General features: G+C 54.2%; 1 protein-coding gene across 2 annotated transcripts in view; it reads left to right on the top strand.

The window, feature by feature from the left end:
* The window catches only part of MAN2B2 (mannosidase alpha class 2B member 2), a 51,183-nt gene extending 35,356 nt beyond the window's left edge, over positions 1-15,827 (top strand). The window contains exons 14-21 of one of the 2 annotated variants that reach the window (XM_054484747.2): positions 2,064-2,255; positions 2,753-3,005; positions 3,849-3,959; positions 4,055-4,247; positions 7,202-7,339; positions 10,339-10,451; positions 12,889-13,006; positions 14,589-15,827. In XM_054484747.2, the coding sequence (XP_054340722.2) occupies positions 2,064-2,255; positions 2,753-3,005; positions 3,849-3,959; positions 4,055-4,247; positions 7,202-7,339; positions 10,339-10,451; positions 12,889-13,006; positions 14,589-14,686 (1,216 nt within the window). In that variant the 3' untranslated portion in view covers positions 14,687-15,827. Of the gene's footprint in view, positions 1-2,063; positions 2,256-2,752; positions 3,006-3,848; positions 3,960-4,054; positions 4,248-7,201; positions 7,340-10,338; positions 10,452-12,888; positions 13,117-14,588 lie in introns of both variants that reach the window. The other variant, XM_063663509.1, reaches the window with a different exon arrangement.
* The last annotated feature ends 217 nt before the right edge of the window (positions 15,828-16,044 follow it).

The raw sequence follows: 16,044 nt of genomic DNA, 5'->3' as shown, positions 1-16,044 counted from the left end.
TGTGCAGCCATCACCACAATCAATTTTAGAACATTTTCATTACTCCAGAAAGAAACTTCATGCTGTTGAGCAATCACTCCCCATCTTCCCCTCCACCACGGGCCCTGGCAATCCTAGTCTATTTCTGTCTATATGGATTTACCTGTTCATACAATATGTGGACTTTTTGCAGCTCACTTCTTTCACTTCACATATTTTCTTTTTTCCCCTTTTTTATTGATTGATTGATTGATTGATTGAGACAGAATCTCACTCTGTAATCTAGGCTGGAGTGCAGTGGCTCAATCATGGCTCACTGCAGCCTCAACCTCCTCTGGGGCTCAAGTGATCCTCCCACCGCAGCCTCCTGAGTAGCTGGGATTACATGTGCATACCACCACACCCAGCTAATTTTTGTGTTTTTTGTAGAGATGGGGTTTCACCATGTTGCTCAGGCTGGTCTCAAACTCCTGAGCTCAAGTGATCCGCCTGCCTCAGCTTCCCGAAGTGCTAGGATTACAGGCGTGAGCCACCATGCCCAGCCCACTTAGCATGTTTTCAAGGTTCATCAGTATCGTAGCACGTATCAGTACTTCGTTCCTCTTCATGGCTGAATACTGTTCCATCGCATGTATGTACCACATTTTGTTTATCCATTCTTTAGTTGATGGACATTTGGGTTGTTTCCATGTTTTACCTACTATCAATAATGCTGCTCTGAACAGTCATGTACAAGTTTTTGTGTGGACATACATTTTCGTTTCTCCTGGGTACACAGCTAGGAGTAGAATTACTCAGTCATAAGCTAACTCTATGTTTAACTCTTTGAGGAACTGCCAGACCATTTTCCAAAGCAGCTGCACCATTTTCTGTTCCTCCCAGCAGCGGATGAGGGTTCCGATTTCTTCACATCCTCGCCCACACTTGTTATTTTCTGTCTTTTCAATTATAGCCATTCTCGTGGGCGAGAAGTGGCATCTCCTGATGGTTTTGATTTGCATTTCCCTGCTAGCTAATGGTGTTGAGCATCTCTTCATGTACTTACTGGTCACTAGCGTATCTTCTGTGGTGAGATGTGTCTTTAGATCCTTTACCTATTTTTAAATTGGCTTGTCTTTTATTATTGAGTTGTAAGAGTTCTTTATATATTCTAGCTACAAGTCCCTTGTCAGATTTATGATTTGCAAATGCCTCCTGCCATTCCGTGGCTTGTCTTTTTACTCTTTTGATGGCCCTTGGGGGAGCTTTTTAAAAGGATGGTGCGGGGAAGGGGTCCAGGGCCAGAGGCCTCATTTCTTTTCTTTCTCCTCCTCCACCAGCACTCAGTAGAACCCTCCACAGCCTGCCTCCCTTTCCTTCCCCACCCTCACCACGATCCCACAGAGAAGTGGGTGCAGAGGCCATCCACCTCATTGTCCACCCACAGCCAGGCCAGACTCAGATGCAAATACATCACTTGTGCACTTGGTTAGGCCAAAGATTGCATTTTACAATTAAAATACTTGACCCCCTCCTGCTCTTCTCCCATCCTCTGTCCTAACACAAACATCCTAATAGAAGGGAGGGAGCACAGAATTTAAAGTCGGGGCTGAATTTGAGTTCAGGCTTGCACACTTCCTAGATGTGTGATCTTGGGTGCATGATGTCACAACTTCCAGCCTCGGATGCCTCGGGAGTGGGATGGGTTAATAGTCCCTGCCCTTGGGGGTTGGGAGAATTTAACCAGGTGAAATCAGTGAAGGCTCTGGCCCATGACATGGGTGTCCTGCTGGACAGCTCAGAGTCAGCAGATCACAACCTGGGTGAGCCAGTTCCACCTCTTGGGGGTGCCCTCTGCTGACGGCTCACGGTTCCTGTCTGCAGGCTCTGTCCCTCTTCTCGTTTGTGACCCGTTCTGGGACGGGATGGAGTCTAAGGCCACACTGGCTGTGGGTGGGGTCTCAGGGCTTCTAGATGAGCTGAGTCACATGGCCTCGTGAGTGCTACGCAGGCCACTCAGATGGCATCTGGAGAGAGAGGCTCGCCAGCATCTGTGAGACCTTGTGCAGGATGAAAATGACATCTCCTCTCTCCTGCCTCTGCAGACAGAGTAACCAAACGGTGCGCGTGACCCAGGAATTCCTGGAGTACCACGTCAACGGGGATGTGAAACAGGGCCCCATTTCTGATAACTACCTGTTCACACCGGGCAAGGCCGCAGTGCCCGCGTGGGAAGCTGTGGAAATGGAGATCGTGGCGGGACAGCTCGTGACTGAGATCCGGCAGTACTTCTACAGGTGCTTCCCCCCGGGGTGACCCCCACAGCCCGGCACAGTCAGCGCATGCGTGCAGGCAGCTCAGTGAATGAGGGTCTGTCTTTGCTCTGAACCCCAGCTCCCGGGCCATGCTTGACACGTGGTTTGATGAAGAAATGAATTGCTCTGGTGTCTGTGTGCTGGCTGCGTTTGCGTGTGGTGTCACATTGGTTGGGAGCTAAGTTCAGAGCTGAGAGAGAGACCCACAGACCCTGGGGCCCACAGAGCACCTGTTCTTCCATGATCAGAGCAGATGTAAGGCAGGCCCGGCATGGCAGCCCTGTGGTGTCGGGGAACCAGGCTGCTCCCAGCCGCTCGGGGTCCTGGGTAGTGCTATTGTCCACATGGCCCAAGAAGGCTCCCTGCCTTTCGGCCCTGCCCTGCCCTGCCCACCCTGCCCACACAAAGGAAGGGAAGAAAAAAGGAAGCATCTAGAAGGTTCCTGGAGCTTTACTTACTGATGCTCCCTTCTCCTCCAGGAACATGACAGCACGGAATTACACGTATGCAATCCGCTCCCGGCTCACCCATGTGCCGCAGGGCCATGACGGGGAGCTGCTCTGCCACCGGATAGAGCAGGAGTACCAAGCCGGCCCCCTGGAGCTGAACCGCGAGGCTGTCCTGAGGACCAGCACCAACCTAAACAGCCAGCAGGTCATCTACTCAGACAACAACGGCTACCAGATGCAGCGGAGGCCCTACGTTTCCTATGTGAACAACAGCATCGCCCGGGTATGCCCTGCAATGCCCACAAGGCACACTCCCGATGGCGCCTTTCCTGGACCCATTAAGCATCATTAAGCATCAACTTGCAGCAGTAGAGGCCAGTAGAGGTCTCCAGTGAGAATTTTTTTTCCTTTTTTTTAAGATGGAGTCTCACTCTGTCACCCAGTCTGGGGTGCAATGGAGCGATCTCAGCTCACTGCAACCTCTGCCTCCCAGGTTCAAGCGATTCTCCTGCCTCAGCCTCCTGAGTAGCTGGGATTACAGCCGCCTGCCACCATGCCCAGCTAATTTTTATATTTTTAGTAGAGATGGGGTTTCACAACGATGGCCAGGCTGGTCTTGAACTCCTGACCTCAGGTGATCCACCCAAAGTGCCTCAGCCTCCCAAAGTGCTGGGATTACAGGCGTGAGCCACCGTGCCTGGCCTCCAGAGAGAATTCTTTTAAAGCCTGTGTGTCTGCCCGTTCAGGGCTTGAGCGTGCAGGCTGTGAGTCAGACTGGTGTCTGAATTCTGGTGCTACCACAGACAAGAATAGTATGTGCCTTGGCTTGTGCCTCGGTTTCCTCTGCTGTAAAATGGCTGCTTCATCAAAGGGTCATTCTGAGAATCCATGAGATGATGCGTGGCCAGGGCTTGGCCAGGGCCTGCACCCATGTCAGCTGGGCCGTATGCTAGGAAGCCACAGAGCTGGTGTCTGAACCCCAGTCTGTTGGTCTCCAAAGTCAGGGTCCCAGCCCCATGCTGCTGCTGTGCCTATGGGGAGCACTAGCTGGGGTGGCAAGAGGGTGATGCCTGACCTACCTTGCCCTTTGCCCCAATTGCCCACCTGGGGATGTTTCTGTCTGCAGAATTACTACCCCATGGTTCAGTCGGCCTTCATGGAGGATGGCAAAAGCAGGCTTGTGTTGCTGTCGGAGCGGGCACATGGCATCTCCAGCCAAGGGAACGGGCAGGTGGAGGTAGGAGGCACGGTCTGTCCTGCAGCAGCCCCTCGCGGCCCCCCACAGGCATGCCCAGGTGCAAGCCGGGCCTCTTGGACAATGCCTTCCCACAGGTCATGCTTCACCGGCGGCTGTGGAACAACTTCGACTGGGACCTGGGCTACAACCTCACACTGAACGACACCTCAATCGTCCACCCAGTGCTCTGGCTTCTGCTGGGATCCTGGTCCCTCACCACTGCCCTGCGCCAGAGGAGCGCAATGGCGCTGCAGCACAGGCCCGTGGTGCTGTTCGGAGACCTCGCCGGTAAAGGGGCGCCCTTTCAGAGTAACATCATCACTGCCCCAGCACCAGCCAGGCCAGGGCGGGCCTTGGGAGGGGCCTGTGCCCTCATGAATCTGGGCAGCTTTTGGGCAGGAAGCAACCTCAGGGACCTCTAGCCCAAGCCCCTCATTTAACAGGGGGGCAAACTGAGGACAAACAGTGGCTCACTTAAGGTCATACAACTAGTAGGTACAGAGCTGGGGCTCACCCATTTCACCATATGCCTCTTCCCTGTATCTTCTCCATTTTCTTCTCTGATGTATCTTTTCCTTTCTTAATATGACATTATGTCACCATGTCACTTTAGGTCTGGAGGCTTAGCATTTAAAAGACTGGTTTGTTAGCTGGGCTTGGTGGCACATGCCTGTAATCCTGTAATCCCAGCTACATGGGAGACTGAGGCAGGAGAATCGCTTGAACCCGGGAGGCAGAGGTTGCAGGGAGCTGAGATTGCACCATTGCACCCCAGCCTGGGTGGCAGAGCGAGACTCTGTCTCAAAAGTAAAAATAAAAGACAAGTTTGGTCTGAATCTAGGTGTGCTGTTACCAGGTGGGGGTATTTCTAATCTATAGTCTAACCTGAAGGACTTATTCTGTACCTCCACTGAGGCTTCTGAAGATCAGATCAACAACCATGTAGTTCTGTGTCTCTATAAAGTAGCAGAACATGAGAAACATTAAACAATGATTACATTTAAAGATGGTCTTTTGGAGCTGCAAGACCTAGACACAATTTGCTGCCATTCTCACTAATCCTTAAACTCTTTTCTTTTTCTACTCACCTATGGAGGTTTTGATTAGCATGTGCTTTTAAGGTTCTCCCTGCTTTCGTTTTAGAGCCAGAACCTTCCCAGGGCAGTAGCCAGCAGGCAGGCTGTCACTCACCCATGCAACAAGCATATTCTGAGCACTTGCAGTGTGCCTGTACCATACACTGGAGATGCAGAAGAGCAACCCTGACCCAGGAGAGTTTTCCTGGGCTGTTGGACAGGGGAGGCGTGCTCGTATAGAGCCAGGATTCAGGGTGGAGAAGGAGCCGTGCCATGGAGGGCCTGGTGTTTCGTGGGTGTGGAGGAGCGTGAGACCACAGCTGGGAGGAGGTCAGGGATCAGGTCCGGGGGTGTCAATTAAGGTTCTTTGGAAGTAACGGAGCCTGAAGGGGCAGCTATTTGGGCAGAGCCTGGAAAAGCTCATGGAACCTAAGGAGGAGCTGGACACAAGGTCTGGAGAGGCACAGGGCAGGGCAGCTCTGGGCATCTCAGGGCAGAGGCTCACAGCCATGTCTCCCAGGACGGCCATTGAGCCACCTCTGGTTCCCATGCTTCAGATTCCCAGAAGAGGAAATCTGATTGGCCTAGCAGGGTCAGGTTCTGCTCCCAGACCAGTCAGTGGTTCCTTCTGGGTAGCTGGGGCTCTTCCTGCAAAGGGAGATGAGGCCGTGTCTGAGAAAGCCCCATGGCTGTTGTCATCTGCATCCCACCTGGCCTCACTCTGGTCTCTGTTGGTTGCAAGTAAGGGAAACCCAACTTGAACTAGCTGAGCCCCCAAGGAGAGTGTATGGTGAGGCCCACATAACCAAGGGAAGGGCAGGGTGTAATTGGGTCTCAGGGCCTGGAGCCCTCGTGAGGCTGTCCCTGTTCATCTCTCACCTGCACTTCTCTCCGTCTGCAAACGTTCCTTCACCTCCCACCTGGGATGTGACTCTGAACAGCTCTGGGGCTGGTCTCAAAGAACAACTCTGTCTCCCGCACTCAAAAGGACCTAAGACTTGGACTTTCCAGTTCCAAGTGCAAAAGTCCTAGGGAAAGATTCTGATTGGTCCTATTGGGGTCAGGTGGCCCACGCCTGGACCAATCAGCATGGCCTGGGGGTATTGTAAGAAGATGGTAGCTCCAGTAGCTCCAGCTGAACATCTAGGCTTGAAAGGAGTAGGGGCTGAGGTGCCTTCTGAGCAGAGAAACCAGTAGATGACAAAACAGGGGCGGAACTGGCATCCCAGATCTTGAGTAGAAAACAGGGTTCTGGCCGGACACGGTGGCTCACACTTGTAATCCCAGCACTTTGGGAGGGCAAGGCAGGAGGATCACTTAAGCCCAGGAGTTTAAGACTAGCCTGTGAGACCCTGTCTCTACAAAAACATTTTTAAAAATTGGCCAGGGTGGTGGCCCATAGTCCCAGCTACTTGGGAGGCTGAGGTGGGAGGATAGTTTGAGCTCAGGAGTTTGAGACTGCTGTGAGCTGTGATTGCACCACTGCACTCTGGCCTGAGTGACAGAGCAAGTCACTATCTAGAAAGAAGGAAGGAAGGAAGGACGGAAGGAAGGAAGGGAGGGAGGGAGGGAGGGAGGGAGGGGAAGGGAAGGGAAGGGAGGGGAGGGGAGGGAAAAGAAAAGAAGAGAGGGATGGAAGGAAGGAGAGAAGGGAGGAAGGAAGGGAGGGAGGGGAAGGGAACGGAAGGGAGGGGAGGGGAAGGAAAAGAAGGGAGGGGAGGGGAAGGAAAAAAGAGAGGGAGAGAAGGAAGGAAAGAAGGAAGGAAGGAAGAGGGAGGAGGAAGGAAGGATGGAAAAAAAAGGGAGGAAGAAGGAAGGAAGGAGAGAGAGAGAGAGAAAAGAGGGCTGTGCATGAACTTGCCTTGTTATCTTGAATAAGCTTTGTGCCCTCTGAGCTATTTCCTCGTCTCTAGCTTGAGATGGTTAGGCTGAGGAGAGTCAGGGTCCTCCCAGCTCTTAAGCTCTATGGTCTGAGCAAAGGCAGGGAAGTGGAAGCCTGGGGCATTGGGAGCACAGACACTTTGGGCTGGTGCGGGGTAGGCTACCCACAAGGATGCATGGGAAGTGGCTGGCAGGGGCAGGGGCATGTAATGTGCAGAGCTCCGACTGCCAGGAGGAGGAGTTGAGCCCCAAACCCTCTCCTCACTCTGTCCATCTGCCTTGCAGGGACTGCACCGAAGCTCCCAGGACCCCAGCAGCAAGAGGCTGTGACACTGCCCCCGAATCTTCACTTGCAGATCCTGAGCATCCCCGGCTGGCGCTACAGCTCCAACCACACAGAGCACGCTCAGAATCTCCGGAAAGGTGAGCCAAGTGCCCTGGGGTCTCAGACCTGCTCCTCCCTCCCTGAGTCAAATAAGCCACCGGGCCCACCACCAGACAGGGGCTCACCTTAGCGCTATCATGGCTCTGCAAGGTCACCTGGTTTCTTATCTGGCACATGGAGAGAGTGAGGCCCAGGGAAAGTCAGTGATCAGTCACTTGGCAAGCTGGAGGCGAGGTGGGCCTGGCCCCCAGCCCTGTGACCCCAGCCCATTCTGAATGGATCCCTCTCAGCCCGCCACCCCCAGCCGAGACTAAGGAACTAGTTAAAGTCCCCCTGACCCTCAGGGGTACCTGCCAGTCCTGTTTCTTCCAGGGAGATCTCCTGGAGCCCCCAAACACCCAAATTCCCACTCATCCCCCGAGCTCAGGCAGCCTAACTCTTGGGAGCTTCCACTCACTCATTCAACAGCACGTCTCATGCCAGGCTTTGGGGAATGAGCAGTGACCAAGGTGGGCAAGGTCCTGGCTCTCTAAGCGCTTGGTCTAGAGCGGAAGCAGTCAAGCCACCAGGCAGTAATGACAAGGGCAAGAGGAATCCCCCTGCACAGCATGATGGGGGGCTCCCCGAGGAGGCGACAACTGCTGGGAACCGACTTGTCCTGTTGCCAGAGCTCCAGCTGCACCTTCTCTGCCCCCTCTACACCGTGAGCAGCGGAAAGGCAGGGTCGGACTGTGCCTCAGCCATCCTCAGGTCCCCAAGGCCTGGCACACCTGCAGAATTAAGAATACGAGGAAAAGGGTGGGCGCAGTGGCTCACACCTGGAATCCCAGCACTTAGGGAATCCGAGGCAGGCGGATTGCTTGAGCCCAGGAGTTCAAGACCAGCCTGGGCAGCATAGGAAGACCCTGTCTCTATAAAGATAAAAATAGAAAAGTTCTCTGGGCGTGGTGGCGTGTGCCTGAGCCTGCTTTCCCAGGCACCTGCAGCCGCCTTGTGAAATGGGATCCCTCACCATTCCTGCTGTACGGGACACAGGAGGCCTTCCCTGACTTTGGAGCTGGAACCCCTCACCACCACACCAGGAGATGTGGAAGCACTTTCACAAACCTCTTGGCTTTTGTGATCTTGGGCAGCCATTCCCCTGTGCCATTCTGAAAACCAGCTACCCCATAACCCCGTGATAGCTTCTTAAAAATGGGCCAGGCGAGGTGGCTCACATCTGTAATGCCAGCACTTTGGGAGGCCGAAGTAGCAGGATCACTTTGGGCCAGGAGTTCGAGACCAGCCTGGGCAACATAGCTAGACTGGGCAACATAGCCAGGTATGGTGATGCATGCCTGTGGTCCCAGCTACTCAGGAGGCTGAGGTGAGAGGATCACTTGAGGCCAGGAGTTCAAGGCTGCAGTGAGCTGTGATCATGCTACAGCACTCCAGCCTGGGCAACAGAGCAAGACCCTGTCTCTAAAAGAATTTTTTTTTCTTTGAGACAGTCTCTCTCTGTTGCCCAGGCTGGAGTGCAGTGGTGTGATCTTGGCTCACTGCAACCTCCACCACCCAGGTTCAAGCAGTTCTACCTCAGCCTCCCGAGTAGCTGGGATTACAGGCACCCACCACCATGCTCAGCTAATTTTTGTATTTTTAATAGAGACAGGGTTTCAGTGTACTGGCCAGGCTGGTCTCGAACTCCTGACAGCAGGCAATCCGCCCTCCTTGGCCTCCCAAAGTGCTGGGATTACAGGTGTGAGCCACCATACCCTGACAAATTTTTTTTTTTAATACTGATGCCTCAATTCTAATCCCAGACAGACTGATTCAGTCAGCTTTGAGGCACAGCTGCAGAGCTGAGGTTCTACCAGCCAGGGTTTAGGAAGCACCTGTGTTAACCGGTCCTCTCTCCTGGACCTTGAACTCAGTGCTTTCCTCTGAGCCTCACTCTTCCCATCTGTAAAACGGAAGCAATGGTAATGAGCCTTTCTGAGTGGGAAGGTCAGGGATGGGACAGGAGATCACACACATCACGTGGCAAATGACAGCATTATATCAGTCAGGGCGGCTGGCGTATGCTGCAGTTAACAAAGAGCCCCGAATGCCCACGGTCTTAACGTATATATTCATTTCTCCCCCATGCTGTGCATCCAGTGGGGTTAGCAGGAAGGTTTTCGTTGCTGTGGCCACCACGCCCCTGCTGATGGAGTTTGTATTGCAGCACGTGCTTCCTCACTCACCATGGCAGGAAAAAGCTTCTGCCGGGAAGTACTGCGTCACTTCAGCTCACTTTGCATTGGCCACACAGGCCACACAGCCTCCCCTGACTTCAAAGGAGGCAGGGTAGGAGAGACTGGAGTATTTGAGGACATGCCCCAATATGCCCACAACAGTGGACGAGGATGGAAACCTTGCAGCTGGTGTCATGGTGGGCAGCCTTATAGTCGGCTAGACCTGGGTGGGAATCCTCCCTCTGCCGCGCACCAGCTGTATGCCTTGGGCACGTGACTGCCCCTCTCTGAGCCTTGGTTTCCTTGTCGAGCGGGGGCCATGTCAGCTGTCTCACAGGGAGTGTATTAGTCTGTTCTCACGCTGCTCATGAAGACATACCCGAGACTGGGTAGTTTATGAAGAAAAAAAGGTTTAATGGACTCACAGTTCCACGTGGCTGGGGAGGCCTCACAATCATGGCAGAAGGCAAATGAGGAGCAAAGTCACGTCTTACGTGGTGGCAGGCAAGAGAGCATGTGCAGGGGAACTGCCCTTTACAAAATCATCAGATCTCCTGAGACTTATTCACTATCACAAGAACAGCACAGGAAAGACTCACCCCTATGATTCAATTACCTCCCACCAGGTCCCTCCCACAACATGTGGGGACATTATGGGAGCTACAATTCAAGATGAGATTTGGTTGGAGACACAGCCAAACCATATTGAGGAGGTTAAGAATAGGAAATGGAGCTGAGTGTGTAAAGCAGCAGGTATAGACTGGGGGCATTGGGGTTGGTTGATGAGGGTCTTCACTGCCACCTTCCTTCTGTCCCCAAAGGCAATCGAGGGGAAGTCCAGGCTGACCTCCACCGTGTCCTGCTGCGGCTCCACCACCTGTATGAAGTGGGCGAGGACCCAGTCCTGTCTCAGCCAGTGACAGTGAATCTGGAGGTGACCTTCCCCACCCCCATCTAGACCATAAGCCAGGGAAGCAAACCCTAGATGAAGCCCCAAGAAACTGCCTTAGCAGAGAGATCCACGAGGGTGTCCTCCCAAATGGACGCTGGTATGGGCCCCACCCCGCCCTTCTTCGTGGTCTTCTGGGTTTGTCAGGTATTACAACTGGCCTGGGTTTTTAGGGTTTTTTGTGTGTATGTGAGACAGGATCTCACTCTGTTGCCCAGTCTGGGGTGCAGTGGCACAATCTCAGCTCACTGCAACCTCCGCCTCCCTGGCTCAAGTGATCCTCCCACCTCAACCTCCCAAGTAACCAGGATCACAGGGGCACACCAACACATTGGCTAATTTTTTTTTTTTTTTTTTTTTTTTTTTGAGAGTTTCGCTCTCGTCCCCCAGGCTGGAGTGCAATGGTGCGCTCTCGGCTCACTGCAACCTCCATCTCCCAGATTCATGCGATTCTCCTGCCTCAGCCTCCCGAGTAGCTGGGATTACAGGCATGCGTCACCACGCCCAGCTAATTTTTTTGTACTTTTAGTACAGACAGGGTTTCTCCATGTTGGTCAGGCTGGTCACGAACTCCTGCCCTCAGGTGATCCACCTGCCTCGGCCTCGCAAAGTGTTGGGATTACAGGCATGAGCCACCAAGCCCGGCCTAGTTTTTTTATTTTTAGTAGAGACAGGGTCTTGCTGTGTTGCCCAGGCTGGTCTCAAACTCCTGGCCTCAAGCAATCTGCCTGTCTCAGCCTCCTGAAGTGCTGGGATTACAGGCATGAGTGGCCTGTATTTTATTTCTTTCTTATTTATTCTGTGGTAAAACTTTTAAAACACAGACAACATCTGCGTAATCCAAAAACAAAACAGATTCCCCATAGAGCTGTTTTGAAAGGTGACTTAGAGTCAGACAATCCAGGGTCCACACCCAGGCCCCTCTACGGGGGTGTCTCCGGCACCCCATGCCTCTGGGCCTCAGTTTCCCCCCATGTAAAATGGGGAGAGGTGAGAGTTCTTTGCCCAGAAGGTTGTTGAGAGGCCCTGGCACTAAGGGGTCTCGTGCAGCCTCAGAGCCCCCAGGCCTTGTCCCCTTCCAGGTTCCCCTCTTGGCTGATGTTGCCCTCTGAGCCCCACTGTCAGGCGAGGCTTCCACCACCTGGCCTGCCCACGCCCCCTCCCCAGAAGGCACGACCTGAGCCACCTCATTTCTTCCCCAGTTTGCATTATTTCTATTTCATTTCCTGCTCATGGAGAATTTCTGTGAATCTCTGTGTTTCTGCCTTGGGCCTCCTTCGACATCTGAGTCTTCAGGGGAATCCAGAGAAGCCCCAGTACCTTTTCGCCATGATGTCTTCCTGGGCCCCCCCACCTCCTCTTTCATGATCCTCGCCACGGAGGATCCTTTCCTCACAGTCCCTGGCCTGCCTGAGAGTAGGTCCAGGCCATGGCGGGTACCAGCACCCAGCACAGGGCCAGCCTGCCCTGGGGAGCAAGGAGGCCGGCGTGGGTCCTGGAAGTTGCTCATCTGATGCTCCCCCACTTCACAGACGGAAGCACCAAGGCCCTGAGAGGAGGAGACGGTTGGGATGGACACCATAACTCCCTTCCCGATGTGGACGGTGGTGGGGTGGAAAGACCATTGAGTTAGGAACGCAGTTAGTTTGGCTGCAAGTCACAAAACACCTAACAGATGTGCTTGGAACAGAGGACAGAGTGTTTTCTCACCCAACGAGCATGTCCGGATGGACCCCCAGCACTGTCACCGTGGGCCCGGTCACTGTCGTCTTCCCGCCATCGCCAGCACACTGGCTCTTTGTTTTTGCTTGTTTGCGGTCACAAGATGGCACAGGCCTCCCTCATGAGCAAATTTCAAGGCAGGGTGGGGCTGGGCGGTAGTGGCCAGAAAGGCCTTGCCCTAGAGTGGCTCTCTCCCTCCGTCAGCACACAGAAGCTTCTCCAAGAACCACCCCCAACCCTCCTGCTCCACAGACTTTTCCAGACCCCTAAGGGCCTCCTGCCTCCTCTAGCTGTAAGAGAGGCTGGGACAAGACTTATTGGGAAAGGGGGATGGGGTAACTCTGGCTGGCTTCCTCCCTGGACCGGGCATGGGGCCACCTGAGCAACGTCGGGAGAGGAGGACTCCACGTGGGGTGGGCAGCTCAAAATGCCACACCTCCCGGGCTGCTCCTCCGGCTCAGCCACCTGGTGAAGCACGTACCTCTCGCTTCAGTGTCCTCATCTGTAAAGTACACGGCCAGTCCTGTCCTCGCAGATGTGCTGTGAGAAGCAGATGAGGGAGCTGTGTCAGGCACCAGGGCAGGACCTGGGCTCCTGAGGACACTGAGTTCATGGTGTCTCCGCCCTGCTGCTGTCTTGGTTCTCTGCTCAGATCTGGAACTTGGTGCAGCTCACCCTCCCTCTGCTCCTCTCCCTGCAGGCTGTGCTGCAGGCGCTGGGGTCCGTGGTGGCAGTGGAGGAGCGCTCGCTCACAGGGACCTGGGATGTGAGCATGCTGCACCGCTGGAGCTGGAGGACGGGGTCTGGCCGCCGCAGAGGTTTGGGGTCCCCCGCTTCAGCTCCCTACCCAGGACTCCCAGCCAGGCTCAGGAGCTGGTCAGACCCGGTGCACATCCAACCATCTGCCTGTCCCGGCCTATGCAACCTTGTGAGGCTGCTTTCCTGCTCTGAACCCGCAGCCCTCCCAAATCTACCACAGTCGGTTAAGAAAGGCTTTGGGTTAGTCTCTGCTTGCCAGGGCTCCACACAGGCGTGTGTGTGCCTCGTACATGTGCACATGCAGACCGCACGCCCTGCCTGTGCCCTGGGTGAGAGCCAGGGGCCCAGGGGCTTCTGCCCACCTTGGCCCTGCTGACCTCAGCCCATCAGCCGGTCCATGCCTCATATGACATGTGCCACTGTGAGCTCCTGCACTACAGGCAGCTTCCAGGCTCCAGTCCCTGTCCATACCATGCCCTCTGCCCGGGACACACAGGTCCCATTCACTCTGGCCAGCACCTGCTCAAGCTCCCCAGGAGGCCTCCCCAGAGTCACCAACCAGGCCAAGTGCCTCTTCCACTCTCCTGACCCCAGGGGTTTCTTCTTTCCTGTGAAGCTCCTGTTGTCCACTACACACAGCATGGTGGCGGGTGCATGGTGCACGCTCAGTTGGTGGTGGGAGGAAGGAAGGGAGGGACGGAGGGAGAGAGGGAGGGAAGATGATGGTTGGTTGGAAAGAAGGAAGGAAGATGGATGAGTGATGGATAAGTGAACGGCTCCCTCCCAAGATTGAAGCCCAACCCCAGGGCATGCCTTCAGGGGAGCCTGGTGCGGCAAGGGCAGACTCACCAGATGGTCTCAGAAAGCTCTTGGGCTTTGAGGGCAACACCTGTGAGGAAGTGAGGCCACTAGGGCCAGGACCAACCTATGAATCGCCCTCGGGGTGGGCAGAAATGCAGGAGACCCACAGGAGTCCTGGCAGAAGGGGGTGCCACAGGCCACTGCCACAGTGGGAGCCACGGCAGACTGTAGCCAGGTGCAGTGTGGTGAGAGGGAGGCTGGGAGCCACAGCAGACTAGACAGGTGCAGGCGGGTGAGGGAGGCTGGGAGCCACGGCAGACTGTAGCCAGGTGCAGGGGGGTGAGGGAGGCTGGGAGCCACGGCAGACTGTAGACAGGTGCAGGGGGGTGAGGGAGGCTGGGAGCCACGGCAGACTGTAGACAGGTACAGCAGGGTGAGAGGGAGACTGGGAGCCACGGCAGACTGTAGACAGGTACAGCAGGGTGAGAGGGAGGCTGGGAGCTACGGCAGACTGTAGACAGGTACAGCAGGGTGAGAGGGAGGCTGGGAGCTACAGCAGACTGTAGACAGGTACAGCAGGGTGAGAGGGAGGCTGGGAGCTACAGCAGACTGTAGACAGGTGCAGGGGGGTGAGAGGGAGGCTGGGAGCCGCAGCAGACTGTGGACAGGTGTAGTGTGGTGAGAGGGAGACTGGGAGCCGCAGCAGACTGTGGACAGGTGTAGCGTGGTGAGAGGGAGACTGGGAGCCGCAGCAGACTGTAGACAGGTACAGCAGGGTGAGAGGGAGACTGGGAGGAGGCATCCCAGGCCACACTGGACAGATCACCTCTGTTCCCCTAGGTGACACCACCTCTCCCTCGAGGCCACCAGGAGGCCCCATCATCACCGTCCACCCAAAGGAAATCCGGACATTCTTCATTCACTTTCAACAGCAGTGAGCCCTGGGCAGATGCCCCGGCCCCAGGGCTTCCCCCAGGAACTCCATGTAACAGAACAGACCCAAGACAGCGAAAAGCAGCGCGGAGGGACGGGACTGGGGAGTCAGCTGCTCATCTGCAGGCTAATGGCAGGAAATGGTCATATTTGGGGTTTTGTCCCTAATTTTTTTAAAATAAAAATTACATTACAAGATCCAGGTTCTTCCCCTCCACACTCAATCAAGCCAGCCCTCTCCTCTTCTGTCACATAAAGGATATTTGGCACGCTCATGCATCATTCATTCACAAAAGACAAACCCAGGACGTTCTGCCTAAGGCAGAGCACAAGACCCACAGCAGCACCAAAACGCATCTGCCGTCCGGGCCCTGCCAGGCTTGCCCAGGCTGCCGGTGGTAACTGTGGACCTTCTGTGTGCTGCGTGTTTTCATAGACTCATCCCATGCTGACAACAGCCTTGCAAGGGGCTTGGCTCTGCCACAAGGCAGGAGAGGAAGTTGTAGTGCCAAGCCGGAGTTCCAGCTCCAGATGCCCACCTGTGCCTCAGCACCGCCTGTCGAGCAGAGAAGGCACAGCAGCCGTCAGAGTCCATGAGAGATGAAACCACACAGCAGGGATGTCCAATATCAGAACTATTAATATCAATAAAAGTATAACCTTCCCAGGTCCATCCCAAGAGAATTGAAAACATCCGTCCACACAAAACCTGTGCTCCCGCGTTCATAGCAGCATTACTCAAAAGTCAAACGGTAGCAACAACCCAAATGTCCATCCACAGATGAATTAAGACATGAAATGTGTTCTGTCCATACAATGGAATATTATTTGGCCATAAAAAGGAAGGAAATTCTGACACATGCCACAGCCTGAGTGAATCCTACAAACATTACGCTAAGTGAAAGAAGCCAGACACGAAAGGCCACATATTGTGTGATTCTGTTTATGTGAAATGTCCAGAATAGGCAAATCTGTGTATAAGAGACAAAGCACATTGGTAGTTGCCAAGGACTGGAGGAAGACAAAAGAAGCATGACAGCTAACAGGGACTGGATTTCTTTGGAAGATGATGAAATTGTGGAATGATGGTTGCACAACTTTGTGAATATACTAGAAACCAATGAATTATTAACTTTGGAAGATGAATTTTATGGTCTGTGAATTATATCTCAATTTTAAAACTTTTTTTTTTTTTCCCGAGACAGAGTCTCACTCTGTCGCCCAGGCTGGAGTGCAGTGTCACGATCTCAGCTCACTGCAACCTGCACCTCCTGGGTTCAAGCAGTTCTCCAGCCTCTGCCTCCGGAGTAGCTGGTACTACAGATGCACCACTGCGTCGCTAATTTTTCTATTTTTAGTAGAG

The sequence above is a fragment of the Pongo pygmaeus genome, chromosome 3 (assembly GCF_028885625.2).
Source record: "Pongo pygmaeus isolate AG05252 chromosome 3, NHGRI_mPonPyg2-v2.0_pri, whole genome shotgun sequence".
NCBI classification, from domain to species: domain Eukaryota; kingdom Metazoa; phylum Chordata; class Mammalia; order Primates; family Hominidae; genus Pongo; species Pongo pygmaeus.
This window is presented reverse-complemented; position numbering and strand designations above follow the sequence as displayed.